This window comes from Triticum aestivum, chromosome 7D, assembly GCF_018294505.1.
Source record: "Triticum aestivum cultivar Chinese Spring chromosome 7D, IWGSC CS RefSeq v2.1, whole genome shotgun sequence".
In the NCBI taxonomy this organism is placed as follows: Eukaryota; Viridiplantae; Streptophyta; class Magnoliopsida; order Poales; family Poaceae; genus Triticum; species Triticum aestivum.
The window spans coordinates 620,235,018-620,250,231 of NC_057814.1; the positions used below are offsets into that span (position 1 = coordinate 620,235,018).

The window sequence follows — 15,214 nt, forward strand, 5'->3', positions numbered from 1 at the left end:
CGGTCGGGGCCTCCGGCTTTAGATGTTAGGCTTAGGTGAGAGGTCTGGATATGTGGCCTAGCTTGTACCCCTTCATCATTTGGATAGGAGTAGCGGCAGATGTTGCCAACATGGCGGATTCAGGCATATTGTTGTTCTACTTTGTAAGGTCCTCGAGAATAATTAATAAAATGGCCACATGCATCTCCCAGATGCAGAGGCCGGGGGTCATCTTCCTTTTCTAAAAAAAAGCTGCCTTCATATAATGTAAGTAAATTAATTATCCCTTCTACTTCACGTCCATTAATTCTGAATATAAAATGCTAGTGGTAGTTGTTGTAGCTGAGGACCGGAGTATATAATTAAGTGCAGCTAGTGTGCAATCCAGTTGACCTTGGTTTGGTCCTTCCCTTGAAAGCTACGCGGTTTCTGGTAGACATCGAGGAACCAGGATTCACACTTCAGTACTCAAGTCAATCATCACTTTTAAGGCTATATATCAAGCTTGCTTGGTCAGGGTGAGATGTCTCACTTACGTTCATACTTTCTAACTCTCCATCATCTGCTGCTTCGTGGAGTTTGGCTTGATTTGTTATATCACCGTCCATGGCAAACTGCTTTCGGAGACAGTCGACAACAATGCCTGTAACCCCTAGGAGCGAGGGCGATATCCGCCAGCAGGCCGACCTCCGGAGCTTCGCCTTCAAGGACCTCAAGGAAGCCACCATGAACTTCCGGCCGGACAGCGCGCTCGGCCAGGGCAGGTCCGGATCGGTGTTCAAAGGGTGGGTCGACGAGACCACCTTTGCTCCGGCCAGCCGTGCCGCCGGTATGCCCATCGTTGTCAAAACACTTGAGCAGAAAGACTTCCAAGGCCACATTGACTGGCTGGTCAGTGCCAATCCCTTCATCTCTTCATTTCTGCACATTTACACATTCAGAATTAATAAATCAATTAATGGATTTCTGAATCCTTTTTTTATTGGATAATGTACGTTCTTAGTTTTCGGATCTGTTTCTGAATCTCATGGGCAGGCTGAAGTGAAACGCCTTGGCCAATTGTCACACCCCAATCTGGCGAAGCTTCTAGGGTACTGCCTCGGAGACCATTATCTGCTCCTCGTTTATGAGTTCGAACCGCAAGGAAGCTTGGAGAATCATCTTTTCAGTAGTAATTGTCAACTAATCTTCTTCTAGCCTTCCACTGGTCAGTGTAAGCACCTCCCAAATTAGTTACTACAGGGGGTGAATAATGACATGTTTGGGTGAATGATGGTGTAGGGGGCTCAAATTTACAATCACTGTCATGGGCTCTGAGGATGAAGGTTGCTCTTGGGGCAGCCAAGGGGCTCGCGTTCCTCCATAGCGACAAGGCCAATATCAGCTACGGTGGTTTCAGGACGTCGCACATTCTTCTTGACTCGGTATGCTTCTGTTCTTCCATTCTAGTTTTGACCGAGAGTAATTTTTTCAGCACCTTAGTAATGCTAATAATTGTGCCACTTGATGGAATATGGATTGCAGAGTTACAATGCAAAGCTGTCTGATTTTGGGATGCCGAAGGATGAACCAACCGTTGATAAGAGCTTTTATATTGATGAATTGCCGAGCTACAATGCAAAAAGGCTGTCTGATCTTGGGTTGTCGACCGGTAATACAGGTGAATTAAATTAATTGAACCTAGAGCTTAGTTTGTTTCTTTAAAACCATGATCAGCTGCATATGATATATTTAGATGCTTTCGTGTTGCTGAAACACTTCTATTTAATCCAATTTATAGTGTATATTTAGATACTAAAAAGGCTACGACATTTGAGTGTCATAGGTTGCTTCTCAGGGTTGAATGATGTTGTTGCTATGCAGTAGCCAGTAGGTATAGTTGTTATGAAGCACTACGAGAAACAGCGAAGAACGCCATTAAATTTTTGGTTTGGTTGTTGAGGTCTTGAGGAGGTCATGTTAGTTAGGTACAGCACAACTGCTCCAATAGTTTTTATGGTTTAACACCTAACTAGACCCCTTCACCATATGATATACTGGCTACACGCGCTTGATCTTTAGGGAGTAGGAGCCTAAGAGGTGATCGGTCCATAGAAGGATCCAGCACAATCTTGCAGCTAGCTAGATAAGCATCCATGTACTTTCTACCAGCCGGTCAACGGCGGGGAATAAGCTATGTAGTGTGATCCTCATATAATATTGCTAATGTGTTGCCCTTTATCGAAACAAATATTGCTAATGTGTACGTTAATCCATGTTGGGTTATATCCAAGCTGGATCATTGTCTGTTCCTCTGCAGTATCTGAGTCTGAACTAGTCGCAGTGACACTGCATTTCGTTAGAAAGAATATGAACTACTCCTAGTCCTTTCTGAATCTTTGCTTTGACAGAGGACCCGACGGCTGAGAGCAACGTGTACAGTTTCGGGGTGGTTCTGCTGGAGATACTGGCAGGCCGGCGCCGACTGGACAGGAACCGGCCATCCGGTGAGCAAGACCTGGTGGAGTGGGCGCGACCGCACCTGAGGAGCAAGCGCCAGATCTCCCACATCCTGGACGCGCGGCTGGGCGGCCAGTACTCCCTCTCCGGCGCACAGAAGGCCGCCGCGCTGGCGCTCAAGTGCCTCTCTGGTAACTTGAGTGTCCGGCCGAGCATGGAGCAGGTGGTTGCGGCACTGGAGCAGCTCCAGGACACCAAGGAGGCCGCAGTGAGTGATCAGGGGAAGGCGAATGGCGGTGGCGCCTGCGGCTTTGTCAAGAAGTTTGGTGGTAGCCGGCAGCAGCAACCATAGTTGGCGGCGAAGCGGCAGCATCGGGGTGTAAATAGGGAGGCGGAGACGTTATTGTCTCTGAATGTGAAATTAGTGCTTCTTGCTTTTGCAAATTCAGGTTTTGCCATGGTTTTGTTTCTTTATACAGAAGGGATATGATTAGTGAACTTTTTGTTTTGAGGATTCTGCCGCCTCGCTGATTCGAAATGAGCTGAAAAGAACTAGTAATATGCAAAATAAATAAAAAATGAATGAATCAATTCATGGAATGGGAACTGAACTGGTTGGTTATCCTGCACGGGTTGTTTGCTCAGTCAGCATTAATATTACTATTTATCACTTGCTATTTATACAAGAAAGTTAAAAGGTAGTTGGATATACTCACTCCATTCCAAATTGATTGAGGTTAAGTCAATTTGCACAAAGTCTACAGAAAAAAATGTGCCAATATTTGATAACATCTATGGAAATATATTTCATGACGGATCAAATGAAACTATTTTAATATTGTAGATGGTTATATATTTTTCTATAAACTTTGTCAAACTTTAGCATTAGAATCAAATGTAGTGATTCTGTTTGCACACTATGGGAGAGCTAATGGGCTATTATATTGCCAAGGTTGCAGAATCCATGATGGCCTGCAAGGGAGAGCTCCACTTGCATTGAAAAGGCTATCATTCCAAATTGATAAATGGCAGTCTGGTGGATTGTTACTTGCTTCAGGATGTTTACAAAGATGTGGAGCTGCAGTTCTGTGCTACTCCTATACTAAGTTCTGTGCTACTCCTATACTAGTTGAGCACTTGAGCTACAACTTGTCTAAATATTTAAGCCGTGAAAGCAGCAGGCCAGATAAATAAGGCATTTCTTATCCAGCTCACTTGAGATGTTTCGTCAAAAACATCCCCACTGGGAACCTCTACTGAATCATGTGTGTCCGAACTCTGAAGAAATGTAAGTGTAATATTGGTAAAATTACCCAAATTAAGCAAACATTTAACACTGTCCTATAAACAAATTTGCCAAAAAAAAGCTTCAATTTACAGACCCATTTGCACTCTGAATTGGTATGATAATGCCACGCTTGCTGCAGCATAAATAATACACTTGTGGACAGATAGTTGTTTACCCTGGGACTGGATGCAATATTCAAGTTTTAAGAAAAGAGCATAAGTTGTTTCTCGAACCAACACTAATGTTGACCTAAATTCAAAGGAAGTCAATGAATTAACTTTGTGTCTTAGTAGAAGAGACTTAGCTGACTAATATGTTCCATGAACCAGAATCACGAGGAGGAAGAGCTGACCATCTCACCTTGAAAGGGACGGCCAATGAGTCAATGACGACGAGGTCACACATGGGTGTCATCCATGGGGAGCAATGGTTCAAAGGGGAGAAGATGGCATGCTGGGATGGCCTAATAAGCCAATCTGGCAGCTTTGCCGATAGCATCCTGAATCAGTCAGGTATCCCTTTGTCGATTGCACCTTCGCCCGAACTGTTTGGACGTTGGCAGTCGCACACTTCAGTTTCCCCCCAGAATGCATCCCTACCAGCAACAACATTTCTGAGGAAATTCTAGCACTCTCTCATCAGGCTCGTTTCTCCAGCAAAAAGCAGAGTCTTCAATAGCAAATGTGCAACACCCCAGCATGTTGCCCAGAGGGTGAAGAATGATGTCATTGCTTGGAGAATGGCCGGTTTGAAGGCGGCAGAGATGCAAATGCTGCCATGACCCATGAGTGAGTGCCGCTGCAAACTAGACTCTGAATCCATGACCTGGAAGCGAACAACGCAAGCTAGTCTGGTCGTTGGCTCATTTGACTCTGAGAGACGAAATCATCCCTCTACAGTGAATTCATCTCTGCTCATTGGCGCGCAGCCGCCTCGCCACTGGCTGCTACTGCCGGCCACCGCCACACATCCTGAAGAAGCCACAGGCACCGCCACCACCACCACTCACCTTCTGCTGACCGCTTGCCACGGTCTCCTTGTCGTCCTGAAGCTGCTGCCCCAGCACCGCCACCACCTGCTCCATACCCAGCCGTACATCACTCTGACCGCTCGCCCCAGTCTCATTGGTGTCCTGGAGCTGCTCCAGTGCCGCCACCACCTGCTCCATGCCCGGTCGGTCTCTTGGGTGGACCGAGATGCATTGGAGCACCAGTGTGGCAGCCTTATGCGCACAGGCGAGGGAGTACTGGCCGCCGAGCTGCGCGTCCATGATGTGAGAGATGCGGCGCTCGCTCGTCAGGTACTGCCGCGCCCATTCCACCAGGTTATGCTCGATGGAGGGCCGGTTCTTGTCTAGGGCTGGCCGGCCTGCTAGAATCTCCAGCAGCACCACACCGAAGCTGTACACGTCGCTCTTCATCGTCAGATGCCCTGTTAACAAGGATTAGTGTGCACATTTCCAATGTTATATGGGGATTACACATTTACACACTGTACTACACAGCTCATCCCTACCTAGGAAAAACTAACTAAAAGAACAAGTAATGGATCTCGCCAAATATAGATAGTGGTGATACTTCGTTAATCTACATGTAGCGCATGAGGTGAAGGGGGGTCAAGTTATGTCTATAACCATGATAGATTGGAGCATTTGTGCACGCCTGTAACTAACTAATATGGCCTCCTCAAGAACTCAACACCCAACCCAAGAATGTTAACAGTGTTATTTAATGCTCTCATAGTGCTTCAGGCTTCAGCCTTCATGGCAACCATACCATCTGCATAAGAACATCAACCAACCCTTATCGTAAAAAATAAAAGCTCAACCAACCCTTATCGTCAAAAATAAAAGCTCAACCAACCATGACAAGCAAAACTGTAGTGCAGAGCATTTTTAGTATCTCTTCCATGCTAAATAGACACTCCAGACCTCTCATCGTAAGCAGCGGACCCGCATCTTCTCCCTCCGACGCGACAACCAGACCGTCTCCGGGGAGGAGGCCTTGGCTGCGGCTGCCTTCAACCACTTATCGGAGATCATTGGCTCCGGTGATGTGCGTGCTTGCTCGCTGAACCTCGACGCCATCGATCCCAGGACCTTTGACCTCTCGGAGCTCAAGCTCCCTTTCTCGGAGGAGGAGGTGTGGCACGCGATCAAGCAACTCCCCACTGGCAAGTCTCCGGGTCCCGATGGTTTCTCGGCTGAATTCCTCCGTTGCTGCTGGGAGGTGGTCAAAGGCGACTTCATGGATGCCTTCCACAAGATCTACCACATGAACGGGCGAGGCTTCCAGTGCCTCAACGAAGCGTTTGTCACCCTGCTCCCTAAACGCGCCGATGCGGTCTCCCTTGGTGACTACCGTCCTATCAGCCTGATCCACCTCATGGCCAAGCTAGTGGCCAAGGTACTCTCCCTACGGCTGGCACCGAGGCTGGGCGAGCTTGTTTCCCCGAGCCAGAGCACGTTCATCACCGGTCGGAGCATCCATGACAACTTTATGCTCGTGCAACAGACCGCCCGCCTCCTTCACCAGAGCAAGGCCAACCGCGTCCTACTCAAGCTTGACATTGCCCGGGCTTTCGATGCCGTGTCATGGCCATTCCTCCTTGAGATCCTGCGGCACCTTGGCTTCGGGAGGCGCTGGTGCGCGTGGATGACGATCCTTCTCTCCACGGCCTCCACGCGAGTGCTCGTCAATGGCATACCTGGGCAGCACATCCAGCACGCGAAAGGGCTCCATCAGGGTGACCCGGTCTCGCCAATGCTATTCACAATGGTTATCGACACCCTGAATTCCCTGTTGCACCACGCTTTGGACGTTGGCATCCTCCGGCAGCTCGCTCTCGCCACTTGGCTCCAAGCGTCTCACTTTACGCCGACAACGTCATCATTTTCTGCCACCCGGACGCGGTTGAGCTGACCGCGGTGCGATCCATCCTTCAAGTCTTCGGCGCCGCCTCAGGTCTGCACACCAACTTCAACAAGTGCTCTGCCACCCCTATTCAGTGCACCGATGAGGAGACCGCGAATATTGGAGCCGCGCTGTCCTGCCCCGTCTCCACCTTCCCCATCCCATACTTGGGTCTGCCGCTATCCATGCGCAAGGTGCCGGCTTCGGCACTTCTCCCGCTGGTGGACCAGATGGTGAAGAAGCTCTCATCTTGGCGCGCATCCATGCTGTCCCGAGGGGAGCGCCTCGCCCTCGTCAGGCACGTCCTAGCTGCAATGCCATCCCACATTCTCATGGCTATGGCGATCTGCCCTCCGGTTCTCAAGCGCGTCAACCGCATCATGCGGGAATTTCTGTGGCATGGGCGGCATGGCCGGGCATTGCCTCGTCAACTGGCAGAGAGTTTGTCGCCCTTTGGAATACGGCGGCTTGGGCATCCTGGACCTCCGCCGCTTCGGCATCGCGCTCCGCACCCGCTGGTGCTGGCTGCAGCGCACCGACCTCTCTCGTCCCTGGGCTCGCCTCCAGCTCCCCAACGACCCAGACTGCCGAGCAGTACTTCGCGCCTCGACATCCTAGGCCATCGGGAATGGCAGATCCTGCCTATTTTGGGCGGACCACTGGGTGGACGGCCGCTCCATCCCCGAGCTGGCGCCCAACCTTGCAGGTCTTGTTCCAAAGTGGCGGCGCAGGCAGCGTACGGTGGCGGATGGGCTCACCCACCGCGCCTGGATTCGCGACATTCTCGGCGCCCTCACGCCGGTTGCCATCGTGGAATACATCGACCTTTGGCGACGTCTCACCCGCATGACCCTCAAAGACCAGCCCGACATCCTACGATGGCGGTGGACAGACAATGGCACATACTCCGCTAAATCTTGCTATGCCGCCCTCTTCCACGGGTCAGTCCGCGCTACCCACTGGCAGCTGACTTGGCGAACCTGGGCTCCCCTCCGAATCAAGTTCTTCGCATGGCTTGCGCTTCAAGACCGCTGTTGGACGTCGGCCCGCCTTGCTCGCCACGGCCTGCCGCATCACCCTCTATGCTCATTCTGCGACCAAGTCATCGAATCGATGAAGCACCTGCTGGTTGCCTGCCCCTTCTCGCGGCAAATTTGGCACGACCTACTCGCCTGGTGCTACCCCGACGCCGCTGCGCCATTGCCGACCGACAACTTCCTGGACTGGTGGCATGGCACCGCAAGCTGCTCCCGCTGCCCATAGGAAGGGCATCTCCTCGCTCATCTTGCTCGCGGCATGGTCTCTCTGGAAACACCGGAACGCCTGCGTTTTCGACGGTTGCACACCTTCCGTTACCCGGCTCCTGCAAACCATCAAGGAAGATGTGCACTCCTGGAAGCGAGCCGGCGCAAAGGGCCTAGCTACGATCGCGCCGTAGCCTCTTCTGTTTTTTTGGGGCTGAGCAAACCCATGTTCCATCATGCTCACGCTAGTTCCTGCGCCATCCCTGTGCACGCAGCTCTCTAGCGTCCCCCACCCATTTCTCTTGTACTACTAACCTTCTCCCTATCAATGAATGATACGCAAGCTTTGCGTATTCGCGAAAAAAATAGACACTCTAAATTAAAGGTTTTAACAAAACACAGTAGAACCATCTAAATGAGACCAAAGCATATTATGAATTAATTCGACTATGTGTTAATTTAATTTAATTTACCTGTATCAACATATTCAGGGGCTGCATGTACATCTGTGCTCAGATCATCCATCGGTTCCATCCTCGCCAACCCAAAATCAGACAGCTTTGCATTGTAGCTCTGCAATCCATCAATTGACACAATTTGCACCAATAAGGCACTGAATAAATTATTTCCCTATTGAATTAGAAGGCAAGAACAGAAACATACGGAATCGAGAAGAACATTTGATGTATTGAATTCATGTTGGATGACAGGGACATTGCCGCTATGGAGAAACGCGAGCCCCTTGGCTGCCCCAAGAGCTACCTTCATCCTCAGATGCCATGACAGTGGCTGGAAATGTAAGCCCCCTACATCATTCAACCAAACTTGTTATCCCACTATTCTTTGGATTTTGGAGGTGTTAACAGATCACTTGAAGGCTAGAAGAAGGTTAGATATTAGGCAAATACTCCTAAAAAGATGGTTCTCCAAGCTCCCCTGTGGCAGGAACTCGTAGACAAGAAGACACTGAGAACGGTCTTCATTGCAGTAGCCTAGGAGCTTCACCAGATTGGGGTGCGACAATTGGCCAAGGTATTTCACTTCAGCCTGCACATGAGATTCAGAAATTAAGAACATGCTGTATTCAGTAATAATGGATTCAGAAATTTCACCATGAATATACATTACATATATGCAGAATTGAAGAGATGAATGAATTGGGATTGATTGGTACTGAGAAGCACCGACCAGCCATTCCATGTGGCCCTGGACGCTTCCCTGGTTGAGCTTCTTGACGGTGATGGGCATGCCGGTGCCCCAGCTGGCCGGGGCGAAGGTAGCCTCGTTCACCCAGCCTTTGTGCACTGACCCAAAGTGGCCGTCACTGAGCAAGCCATCCGGCCAGAAGTTCATGGTGGCCCTCTTGAGCTCCTTGAAGGCGAAGCGCCTGAAATCTTCTGACTGGAGGATCTTGCCCTCGCACTGAGAGGTCGAGGGCACCGTCGTCGCAGTTCCCGTCAATGACACAAAGCAGTTCCTCATGGCCGGCGATATATCAAATCAAAGCAAAGCAAACCCCACCCCTGAACTGAAGCAGGGGAGAGATTAGAAGGTGAGACCTTTCGACTTTGATGGCAGATGGAATTAATAAAATCATCTGGACGCATTAATGGTGATGGTTGACTACTGACTGGATATACACAAACAAGATGCCCATTTGCGCTTAATTTACTCCTCAACTACTAAAACAACTACCACTAGCAGCGTAATATACTACATTAAGATCACATTATTCAACTCTTTGTTAAACAACTAAGCAACCAAGGACGTATGCACAGTTAGGCGCTGCACTACATGAAAGGGAATCCATGTGAGATAGTTGACATTTGTTACATTTGGCACACACCTGTCCTGGAAACTCAACCAGGAATGCGAGCCCTTCTGCATGGTGGCTGGCTCCACTGCAACAAGTTGCAGCTACCTCGCTGGCCTATGCACACAGACAGTTTCAGATTCCTTCTTGGGTGAGACCCATCTACGTATTGTTTTTGGTTCGACCGACTTTGATTGTTCTTCCAGTTCTTCGCTATGCCCAAGCATTGCTTCCAAGCACACTGGCCCATGTGCATTACCTACTGGTATCTTCTATGAGGCCAAGGACAAAAATTTATCTGTTATTTGACTGTGGACATCAATTCCTTGGGCAATTATCCGTTGCTCCTATTTACTTTGAGGAAGAGCTATGCGAAAATCCTGTCTGTCACCACGTTCTTCTAGCTTGGTTTTCATTTTTATTTCTATTCCAATAGCTGGTAACACAACAATACTATCCTACAGATTGGTTTTCTTTGCAGGTATGGTACCTCCAAGAGCAGATTTCAATTTACATGCATGCATGCTTCCATCCATCCATCTGATGTGACCACCAGTGTAAGCTTGAGCAAGCCTACCTAGAGCTTAACTGTGTGGTCGGTTACTCACGGACGTTGAATTCAGTATGTGATAGCGATTAGCAAGGGGACAATGACGTCTCAGATCATATAAGATGTTCAATAGATAAATGTTTAGGCGATTACATATAAACGAATGGACATGTGGCACCAACATCGTGTTCAACATAGGCCACAACGAAAAGGAATGACAGCCCAAGGACCGATGCAAGAAAGGAGTCAACTGACAACGTTAAGCTTCCACATGCCATAAAATCATCATGGCAAACTAAAACAGTCGTACAACATAAAGTGATCATGATGAAAAGATTCTGTATAGATAAAACTGAATAAAATGATGCTAATTGGGTGTGACGACCAGGTGGCCGCACTCATTGCTTTAAGTATGAATTCTACAATACTGCAACTCTCTACAGAACCACCTTCTCTCTGATAGGTTGAAGGACAAGCAAAATACCTGTTATCTGAATGCTTGTTCTTGCTCCAGGATAGCCTTCTTCATATGCTCTTTGTCCATCTCTTCTGATGCTGATTACAAGTTTCCATTGCTTTTGAGCATATATATCTCCTATCTGTTTCATCAGAATATCACAATGAGTACTGCATGCAATTTCTGACACAAATGGTAATAGGATCTAATTCAGTATCGAAATATTTATCATAGTATCTTGTTCCATGAATTGTTAATTCTATTGTTCCAGTATATGTTCTTGTGTGTAAGCATCATGGCATAAAAAATTCTGGATTCTTGTTTAACCGTTTTTATTTCCAACTGAACTTCTATCAAACGCTTATATGGCATCAGACTTGAATAGACATGAACAGAACAGGAATCATGAAAACTCAATGTAATTTGCCAATTAACAAAGCACCAGTGAACACGGAAAATAAAAGGGTTCAAGATCAAAATCAGTACCCCAAGCTCACTTCTATCTTTCCAAAAAGCTATAATGTTCTCATTCTCATATTGAACATATGAACATGAGAAGAACAGTATAATTGTGTCAACTGAAATACCCTTAAAAGAACAATGATAATCATTCATATTAGACATTGCATTACTAATATTACGATGTGTTATGAAGTGCCAATTCATACAAATACGAAAAAAAAAAAGACAGAGAGATAGGAGCAACATATTAATAAAAATGAAGCACAAATGCCATATGGAGGTCGAGGGTAGGATAGAATGGAGATCCAAGAAGTTTTAACAAAAACAATAACTATTGGCATCGTTTTGCTGCTTTCCCTGTACCTGCCACTCAATAGTTGCACAGTTCCAGAGAAGCTCTTCTGTCAAATTAACATATTCTCCGGTGTTTGAAGCAATTTGCACCCGTTGATGAAAAGAAGTCTGAATTTTACCAATCTGCAATAAAGAGACATTTATCCTCAGGACTGAGGAGAAGAACTGACAAGATAAATTTCTGATCAGAGAGTTATGCAACATAAACGCAGCAGAGCTTTATCTTCAGGAATACCAGAGCAAGAACAGAGGAATGCATGATACTACTAAATGTTTCTGAAAATATAAGAGAGTTAACAGAAATTGTACAGTAATGGCTCATCTTTTCCACTTTCTAGTCTAAGTGGCCTTAGGTTATCACTATCAGAACCAGAGAACCATTTACCCTATACTCAGCAAGTATGCTTCAAAAAATCCCGGTACCACAGCAGTATTAAACAAACTATCAAAAAATTACTCCAAAATGTTCTCTGTACATGATTTTAAATTGGACACAGAACAGAACCTGCCAAAATGCTTACTCCCAACAAGAAGAATAGATCTTTTCTTATCTTATCCATTGGGTGGTGTTCTCAGCCATACAGAATAGCAACAGCATAACTTGACTATTATGACTTGGAGCCATGGAATCGCTGCCTACATCTTTTTTATGCTCAATTAAATCTTTGCTGATAACAAACCGACAGTCAAGCAAACATAACATTGGCATGAACTACCACTAACATATTGTATTGAATTGTACGTTACTCTAACAAATTGACCGCCGTATGGTGATGGTCAGCTGATGTCCCTAACTTTGCTTTGCCTTTTTGGTCCTCTGCAAACGTTCATGACGTGCAGTGAATTCTGAAAATCATTCATAGCTGCAGCTCATATGGTATGGATTCTCAAAATTCCCCATTCTTAACTGCAGCTCTAGAGGCATTTCATCAGTTACCTTGAAGGTGTTCAAACCAAAATGAGACAAGGAGCCAACATCCAAAGTGGGAATTCTAAACTACCGATGTGGGGCTGAAAGGGATTCAGTGAAGTAGCACGGTGGTGCACTTACCGGCCGGCGCTTCCTCAGGCTCCGCGGCGCGTGCCTCAGTGGCGCCGGGACGACGGCAACGCTGAGGAAGATGCGCGCGACCTCCTCCTCCGGGTCGCCGGCGGTGCTCCGCTCCCGTCTCCGGCGCCAAGGCAGACAGGCGGCCGGCCGGCCACTCGTCTACGGCGGGAGATCCAGGACGTCTGGGGAAGAAAGAAAGTGTCTTTCCTTCCCTTTTCTACCCCCATTCTTTTTTTTATTTGAGAGGATTTTCTGCCCCAATTCTGATTTGCTTTTATTTTTTATCTTTCCACTGTCTTTTTCGCGCGTGGGTCGCTGGATAACGACCTCGGTATGGCCGGCCCATTCTTGTTTTTTCCACACCGTTTTAGGTTTGTTCTAGATTCCGTTTTTCCTTTCTTTTCTCCTGATTTATCTTTCCACTGTCTTTTTCGTCTTTTATTTTTACTTTTTACTTTCTTATTTTCTATCCTTTTTTTCATTTTTTCTTTCCAATTTCTGAGACGCAGACACTTTTCAAAATCATGAACCATTTTTCTAATTCGTGATGAATTTCCAAATTCACAAACATAATTTCCAAGTTTGTGGATGTTTTTTTAATTCGCGAAGAAATGATATCACAAACATTTTTTATTTCACCTATATATTCAAAATTCGTGAATACATTTTAAATTCAAGGAATTTCTAGAAAAATGTGTGAACATTTCCAGAATTCATGCACATTTTTTTGAATTTGAGAACAATTTTTGAAGTTCGTGAACAATTTTCTTGGAAGTCCTCAACATTTTTCAAACTCACGAACATTTACCAAAATTAATTAACATTTTTTAAATCTTGAAAATTTTTAGTTCGCCATTTGTTTTGAATATATGAACATTTTTTGGATTTGCAAATATTTTTAATCCGCGAACATTTTCTCAAAATTGTGAACAGTTTTTAATTCCTGTATATTTTTCTCAAATGCATGAAGTTTTTTTTAATATACTAAAATTTGTTTTCCTAAATTTGCCATATTTTTCAAAATTTGGAACTTTCTAAAATGTTGAATTACTTTAAAGAAGAAAAAAAATAAGAAAAAACGAAATAAAAATCGGGGCGTCTCCCACAGCACATGAGCAGGCCCAGAAGAGCGCGCTGGGGGAGCGGGGGTTGTGCGTTGTGTGTCAAATAGGAGCTCTCCCTCTCTTGTGTGGTGCGTTGTGTGTGTGTGTGTGTGTGTGTGTGTGTGTGTGTGTGTGTGTGTGTGTGTGTGTGTGTGTGGCGGCTGCTAGCAATCATCTGGTTGATAACTGCCAAAGATAAGCCGCCTTGCGAGCTGTCGGATTCACGCCAGTGGAAGCAAGTGCATCCTCCTCCCATGTTGACCATTGCAGCCGGTGTGTTGTTCCAATGCATCACCGAAAACGTACTAGACCACGCGCCCATGCACTCGTGAATCACAGGTGGCTCCCCCCTCGTGCCCACGTTGTTTGTCAGAAACTACCGCTGCCGTCCGCCGCTACGCCCCAACAATGTTGTTGTAATAGATTCGTGATAGCCCCTCTGTAAACAGATTTGCCATAGATTTTGGGACCGGCTCCTAAAAGCAACTGAAGCGGTTGTTCTTGACGAACCGCAACCGCGTGCGCGTATAGGTAGTGGAGGCGGTTTCAAAACTTCCTGTGATGTGTCGAGTATTAGCGACATGTGCTTTAAGGCGGAATGAGAACCGCCATCGGCCTGTGCACCAAAACCACCTCCATAGCCAGATGTTGTACTAGTGGGAGGTGGCTAGGTGGAGATGACAACTTTCCTCGAGGTAGAATGGAGAGCGGTGGCGATGGTCACGGGTGCGGCAGAGGTTAAATCAGGCTGCAACACGATGCGATTATGGAGCCAGGGATGTGGCGGTGTTGGGAGGCCACGTGATGGCGGGTACTCGGCTTAACAACTGATAGGGGCCGAGTACGTGAAAAATGGCGCTGTCTTAAAAAACATACTTGGCATATAGAACCAAAAGCTCTCGGCTTACAACAAGCTAGCCTCGGCTTACAATAAATATTCTTCAAAAAATATAACAGATGTCTGCTAAACTAAACTAAACGACGACTTTGAGAATATATATCGAGTAGTACCCTGAATCCAGAGTTGATTTTTTTATCCAAATCTGAATAAGAAGGACAAGATGAGAGATGATTACGTGAACTCCCTTCTATTGTACTAGTAAGCGTGCACGTGTAACACACGTATAATCATAGGAAAGAATTTCCTCCTTTGTCACAATTGGCAGACAACTATTTCAATATAAAAGAAGTCTCACAATCATATGTATATATGTCACACATCAACGGCTCAACTGGTTGAACTTCTCCATAGATAAGATAGAGGCATAGGCTATTTAGTCTAGTGCATAGTAAAAGAGTCAAATATCATAGAATGTCTATATTCTATAATGCAAACTTCATAGTAATTATGGAACGTGTAAGAATTGTCCAAATGAACATGGTCAAGATGCAAACTTGGAACAAAATTGTAAAGTGTCCCAGAGGTCTAACTCATAAAGGCCATATAATGTGGCATGGGATAAACACTGGCTTTTAAAGCAGTGAACAAAAGAAGTAAAATCATAATATGATTCTTCATAGTTATTACATGGACCACAAATTTTCCCAAAAATATAAGGAAA

General features: G+C 46.2%; 2 protein-coding genes across 4 annotated transcripts; one reads left to right on the plus strand and one right to left on the minus strand.

Annotated features, from left to right (window-relative positions):
• Positions 1-585: 585 nt before the first annotated feature.
• LOC123164969 (receptor-like cytoplasmic kinase 176) lies at positions 586-2,921 on the plus strand. The gene is made up of 5 exons (XM_044582591.1): positions 586-870; positions 1,015-1,150; positions 1,261-1,403; positions 1,504-1,639; positions 2,370-2,921. Exons 1-5 carry the CDS (start codon positions 586-588, stop codon positions 2,768-2,770), a joined length of 1,101 nt encoding a protein of 366 aa, XP_044438526.1. The 3' UTR covers positions 2,771-2,921.
• LOC123164967 (receptor-like cytoplasmic kinase 176) lies at positions 679-12,782 on the minus strand. Of its 3 annotated transcripts, XR_006482728.1 has the most exons (9): positions 12,550-12,782; positions 11,508-11,621; positions 10,710-10,824; positions 8,991-9,390; positions 8,771-8,909; positions 8,526-8,668; positions 8,336-8,435; positions 4,067-5,137; positions 679-900 (listed from the first exon to the last, which is right to left on the minus strand). XR_006482728.1 is itself a non-coding variant. In XM_044582590.1 (8 exons), the coding sequence occupies exons 4-8, from the start codon at positions 9,342-9,344 to the stop codon at positions 4,653-4,655; spliced, it is 1,161 nt and encodes a 386-aa protein (XP_044438525.1). In that variant the 5' UTR covers positions 9,345-9,390; positions 10,710-10,824; positions 11,508-11,621; positions 12,550-12,782; the 3' UTR covers positions 3,702-4,652. The 3 variants fall into 3 exon arrangements, 2 of the variants coding, with proteins under 2 accessions (XP_044438525.1, XP_044438524.1); XM_044582590.1 differs by lacking the exon at positions 679-900 and having other exon boundaries at positions 3,702-5,137; positions 9,051-9,390; XM_044582589.1 differs by lacking the exon at positions 679-900 and having other exon boundaries at positions 3,702-5,137.
• Between the last annotated feature and the right edge of the window lie 2,432 nt (positions 12,783-15,214).

Bases quoted from the DNA above. Each gene is read 5' to 3' on its own strand.
- LOC123164967 (XM_044582589.1), bottom strand. From the start codon at position 9,344: ATGAGGAACTGCTTTGTGTCATTGACGGGAACTGCGACGACGGTGCCC. The intron at 8,669-8,770 runs GTATTTGCCTAA...TGAATGATGTAG, and splicing joins GGAGAACCATCTTTTTAGGA to GGGGCTTACATTTCCAGCCA. The intron at 8,436-8,525 runs GTATGTTTCTGT...GATGGATTGCAG, and splicing joins CAAATGTTCTTCTCGATTCC to AGCTACAATGCAAAGCTGTC.
- LOC123164969 (XM_044582591.1), top strand. From the start codon at position 586: ATGGCAAACTGCTTTCGGAGACAGTCGACAACAATGCCTGTAACCCCT. The intron at 871-1,014 runs GTCAGTGCCAAT...TCTCATGGGCAG, and splicing joins AAGGCCACATTGACTGGCTG to GCTGAAGTGAAACGCCTTGG. The intron at 1,151-1,260 runs GTAATTGTCAAC...ATGATGGTGTAG, and splicing joins GGAGAATCATCTTTTCAGTA to GGGGCTCAAATTTACAATCA.